Source organism: Gossypium hirsutum, chromosome D05 (genome assembly GCF_007990345.1).
Source record: "Gossypium hirsutum isolate 1008001.06 chromosome D05, Gossypium_hirsutum_v2.1, whole genome shotgun sequence".
In the NCBI taxonomy this organism is placed as follows: domain Eukaryota; kingdom Viridiplantae; phylum Streptophyta; class Magnoliopsida; order Malvales; family Malvaceae; genus Gossypium; species Gossypium hirsutum.
In genome coordinates, this window is record NC_053441.1 from 22,243,802 (window position 1) to 22,249,801 (window position 6,000).

The 6,000-nt window shown below is 33.2% G+C and overlaps 1 protein-coding gene across 1 annotated transcript; it reads right to left on the bottom strand.

The window, feature by feature from the left end:
• Positions 1 to 7: 7 nt before the first annotated feature.
• LOC121217848 (serine/arginine repetitive matrix protein 1) lies at positions 8 to 1,111 on the bottom strand. The gene has a single exon (XM_041094327.1). It carries the CDS (start codon positions 825 to 827, stop codon positions 234 to 236), a length of 594 nt encoding a protein of 197 aa, XP_040950261.1. The 5' UTR covers positions 828 to 1,111; the 3' UTR covers positions 8 to 233.
• Between the last annotated feature and the right edge of the window lie 4,889 nt (positions 1,112 to 6,000).

The following is a 6,000-nucleotide window of genomic DNA, read 5'->3' on the forward strand; positions in this document are numbered from 1 at the left end:
GGAGATATAAAAAAAAAGTTGGACTGTTGAATTTTGGGCAAAACCTTGGGATTACATTCCAATCTTACTGGGCGCAATATCAATTGTGCCTGTGATAGGGATAAATGGAAGTAACAAATTACCCCATGTCACATATACAACTATCAAATTACCAAATTTCACATACCTTTATATAATAGGCATGATTTGATTACTTTCTCACTAAACAACTATACAAGCTAATTTTTTTTCTCTCAAAAAAATCCAAACCCGGCCCATTCAACATCAGCCGCAGGTCGGGGCGATGACCTGAATGATGAAAAGGATGAAGCCGGCGAGCTGTAGAATGGTGAAACCGACCTTCGGCTCGACACCGACCATCGCGACCGTGTCTCAAGGTCCGAAACATAATCAGGTTCGGGTTCGAGTTTTTGTGTCCTCCTCTTGCTCCCTTTTCGCCTAAGCAAGGGCGACGGGAAGCACCCCGTTTGAACACTTTCGGGCCGGAGTCGGGCAGGCTGGTCGAACCGGAAACTCCCGGATCGGGTACGTGGGGTAGACCTAAAAGAGTGACTCCGGGGCTCAGGAGATAAGATGTAGTAGGATCCAGCTGGTGGGGGTTTAAGCTTTTGTACTTTAGGCTGTATCCCGGGTGGAGGAGTTGGGAACGAACGTTGGTTTATAAAAGGCGACGCTGGTGGTGGCAAAGGCGGCGGTGGCTGCCTCTGTTTCTGTTGTTTCTCTTTGTGTGACGATAGTTCACGTTGTTGGAGCTTCGGAACACCGGGTCGGATCTCCCACTTAAAAGGAACAGCTCCAGGTTTTTTGAAGGAATTATCGACCGCCATTTTTTTTACTGAAAACAAATACCAAACTAAGTTTAAAAAAACAAAAACAACTGATCGTAGTGGAACTGAGCCTGATTATGTGAAGTGAGTGAAGATCTCTATATATTTATGATATGAGGATTATTAGGAAGGCTGAGTCTCGGCGGGATTAAAGGCATGAAGGTGGGGCTGGTGGGTCCTTTGACGTATTGAAGTTTTGACTTGTGATTCACTATTCAGAATATGACAAAGGCATAGTTTCGTTTAGACATAATCACTTATGATGCCTTTCAATTATGATTATACAAGGAAAAAAAAGTAAAAACAGGAGAAAAGTGAATGAGGAAGAAGATTCAAACATGTGGTCAGTTCTTGAGCTAGACTTTTGGGCATGGTATTCGAAATCAGAGGAGGGATTTTCCTTTGATTTGGGATTTTTTTTGATTTGTCATAAACAATGAATTTATTATTTTTGTAACCATGTTTGAAGTATGAATATTTCAAAAAATTTACCAAACACAATCATTGATTGTGATGATAGGCTATGATATATTGCAAGCAACGGTAGGATAGGGTATTATTATTCCCTTGTTTTTGCCTTCATTAAAAGTAGAAGCAATGGACAACAATCTCATTACTCGCACTCTCAACATTATTATGATGAAAAAAAGAGATCATTTGGTCCCTTTCACGATTTTTTTCACTATAGAAAATAAGCATTGCTGTAGCAGCCGCATGCAAAAGAAACACAAGAACTCGAAAGCTTAGTCCAAACTGATTATGAATGAGTTAAAAAGAGAGATGAAGGCTAAGATTAGAAAGCACATGTTAAAGTGAGAAGAGATTCAAAAAGGATGGGGCCCTTTTTCGGTGAATAGCAGATAAACAAAGTTTGAAAAGCCATTTTGTTGGGATTATGTACTGAATCTTTTCAATTGAAATCCCTCTCCTTCTGTCTTCAAAAGTCGCTGCATCCCACTCTAGGCTGTCCCGCTAACTGTGAAAAGAGAGAACAACACTTGTGGCATGGCATGCATAATGTATTGCCGGCGACATACCTCAGCAAGACGGTTCGGGCCGTTGAGCAAAGAATAATAACCAGCAATATAATTGGCTACTGAAAATGGTGTCTCGGGTGCTAACCTGTTTATTCTTAAGTTACCTAAAGTTCGAAAAATTCGTAGGTTTATATTTTAGTTACTCAATTTCAAAAATGTTATAAAATGATTATTGAATTATTCAAAAAATTTTATATAAGTCACTAAATTATTAAAATCGTTATTCTATGGCTTTTTCCGGTTGCATCCCCTATACCAATCAAAAGTTTTTCTTCCCCTCTCTTCTACCGTTCATTTTTTAAATGAAATATATTTGAATGTCACAAATATGTGAATCAAAATCCAAAAAATTTTCTTCTCCGATCTTTGACACTAACCGTTAAGTTAGTTTGAATCTAAGGTGTATTCTTCTACTCATCGATGGATATTGATCTATCGTATCGTTAAATCATCACTTGGAGTCAAACTTAAAAAAAAAAAACCCTTAACAACCTAGTGACGTAAATAAAAACCTTCGAATAGTTTAATAATCATTTTATAATTTTTTGAAGTTGATCGACTAAAATGTAAACTTACAAACATAAATATAATATATTGTATAATATAAATATAGATGGAATAGGTATAAGAAAAAAATATCATTAATTATGTTATTATATATATAAGATTTAATTTTATATAAAAATTCAATAAGTATGTAAAATTTTTATTATGATAAATATAATTTTAATATTTGATATGGTTTTAATCCTCTTTAATTATTATTGAAAAATATTAATTTATACTTTATTATTCGACATAAATATATATTTATTTTATATTTATTATTTAATATACATATGGTTTTAATTTTTTTTAAAATTTATTATATATAAACTTATTTTAATTCAGTGTCCTTTATGGTCATTTTATATTTTCATCTCACTATTACCCATGCAATTGATTTCAAACATGTCTCACCACTATTTTTAATTTCACTATTATAGTAACTAATTTCGTTGCTACCGCTGTTTTTAACCTTATTGGACTCAATCCCATCGTCAGTCAAAGGAAGCAAATGAAAAAAAAATAGTTTGGTGACCAAAATAAAATGAACCAAATAGTTGTATGACTATTCTTATACTTTACTTCTTCTTTTTTGTCCAAACTCATTCTTCGAACTTAAGGTAACATTTGAAAAGTGACCTAATAATTAGATTTGAGCGTAATTGCTTTACACAAGAGTAACATATTTTGATAACTATATTAATTGGTGAGTCTCATTGAATTAGTTGTAATTAAAACACTCCAGTTACACTTTTCAATTCTTAAGGAAGGGTGAGAATTGAAGTAATTATGCTGGTAACTACACCAAAATTCAATTATCTTATGACTTTTCAAACACTTATACATGATTTAACTTTAAGAAAATTATTTGTTTATACAATTTTATGTTATGAAAATTATATTATAAGCATGAATACGTATGAGTGCTTATGATGATTATGTCAAAAAAAATTCTAAAATTATGTTATAAATCCTAAAAATATATATTATAAAAAATAATTTATGTGTATTTTATAAAATTATAACTAAAGTTCATATTTTTAAATAAAAAATATAAAGTTATGATAAAAAAGTATATTATAAAAATAGTTTAAATGTTATAAAAAGTATTATAATATACTCATTTATTAAAAATTGTGGCAAAAAGATATAAGCATAACTTATTTACGTGTCCATACTATATATTATAAAAGCAATGTATTTATTTAGAAAAAAATTGTTATAAAATTTGGCCATAACTTATTTATTGAAAATAATTTTCTAAAGTTATGGCCAAAAACTATATTATTTATAAGGAGTGTAATAAAAATTATTGGACACTTTATAATTTTTTTTATAAAGGTTATATATTATAAAATTTATAATATTTTAAACCTAATATATATATTATAAAAAGGTTATAACTTAGCATAAGTATTTTTTAAAATTGAGTTTATATAAATTGTTATAGTTAAATCTACAGACTCTTTACACAATGAACCCAAATATTATGTGGTAGATATTAGTTATTAGGGTTTTCTTACACTATATTATAGGGTATGATACCTGTAATAGCCTAATTTTGCCTGGCCCAATACACATAAATAAACCCAAACCAAACCAAACCAAAACAAAACAAAAACAAAATAAATAAAGTCCATTTACAAAAAAAAATACACTAGCCCAAATTACAAGCCCAAACATAGCCGAAAGACCAAAACTTAAATAATTTTCAGAAACCCTAAAAAACCCTAACTCTAGCCGCCATCGTTCCTCTACTTCGCCACATTAGCGGGAATGCTTCCCGAAGTCCCCTGGCCTCGAGTTTTGCCTTCTCTGCCGCCATTTCACCAAAATGGCAAGGGCGCCCTTTTCCACCACCGTTAACCTTTGCCACCACCACCTGCAAGACAACAACAAAGAACAAAAGCAGAAACAAAGAAAAGATAAAATGAAATAATAATATAATGTATTTTATTTCGGCTATAAAGACCGAAAACGATTTGTAACAAAAAAGGAGGGAGAAATCAAATACAAAAAAGAAAACAACGAAATTTCTAAAAACAAAGGTATTTATTTCGATTTTTATTTATTTTCAAAAAAAGAGGAAAAAATAAAAAAAGGGTTCGATGAAAAAATAAAAAATAAAAAATAAAAAAGGGCTCAATTTTTACTTGCGGCTCTTTGTCCCCTGCCGTTGTTGGAGCCCTTCGTCGGACGAATATGTGCAAGGGCCTTCTCTCTTATTTTCTTTTTCTTTTAAAGAAAAAAACACCAAGAAACTGAAAGGTTTCATCATTTTTTTGAACTTTGGGGTGTTTTTTGGGGGATTTTGACCCCAGATCCGTGTTCTACGCGGAAAAGGGACTTGAAAAGGTAGTTTTGAAAATTTTTCAGCCACCGGAGACGGTAGTCGCCGTCACTGATGACCGGTGGCTGCGCGACCGTGGCGGAGCTACGGCTGTAACACCTCTAACCCATATTCGTCGCCGGAACAGGGTTACAGAGCATTACCAGAGTTTATAGAACAAATATAGTTAATTCATATCATTTACTATTAATATCCGAAATAAATCATATTATCCCTTAAATGAGCCCTCGAGGTCCAAAATATGCATTTAAAAAAATTCTGACTAGTTCCTCACTATAAGTCATGTCAGGCTGAATTTGGACCTTCATCGGAGAGATAACATGTGAGGAGTCTGACCGATACCGTTGCAACATAAACACATGAAAGGCATTGTGAATTCTTTCTAGATCAAGTGGTAATGCCAATCGGTACGCAACAGGTCCGATTGTTTCAGTGATCTCATATTGTTCTATAACTCGTGGATTCAATTTTCCTTTACGGCCAAACTGAAGAACTTTCTTCCAAGGTGAAACTTTCAGAAATACTTTGTCACCAACTTGGAACTCTATCTCTTTACGTTTTAAATCTGCATAGGAATTCTGGCGGTCAGAAGCTACTTTCAAACTATCTCTTATCACTTTCACTTTTTCTTCAGTCTCATAGATTAGATCAACTCCATGTATCTTTTTCTCACTAAGCTCAGTCCAATACAATGGAGTTTTATATTTACGACTATACAAAGCTTCATACGGTGCCATTTTAATACTTGACTGATAACTGTTATTATATGCAAATTCAACTAACGGTAAATATTTTTCCCAACTACCTTCGAATTCTAGTACACAGCACCGAAACATATCTTCAAGAATTTGAATTATGCGTTCAGATTGATCACCTGTCTGCGAATGAAATGCGGTACTAAAATACAACTGTGTACCTAAAGCTTCTTGTAACTTGCTCCAGGATCGGGATGTAAACCGAGGATCTCTATCAGAAATAATAGAAACTGGTACACCATGTAATCTGAGAATATCAGAAACATATAGCTCAGCCAATCTGTCCAGGGAGAAATTCATATGTACCGAAATAAAGTGTGCAGACTTTGTTAAACAGTTAACGATTACCAAATAGCATCCTTCTTTTTTGGAGATAGGGGTAATCCCGATACAAAGTCCATAGTAATTATTTCCCATTTCCATTCTGGTATTGTCACTGGTTATAGTAAACCCAAAGGCATCTGATGTTCAACTTTAACTTGCAG

Coding starts and splice junctions, on each gene's coding strand:
- LOC121217848 (XM_041094327.1), bottom strand. CDS start 827: ATGGCGGTCGATAATTCCTTCAAAAAACCTGGAGCTGTTCCTTTTAAG.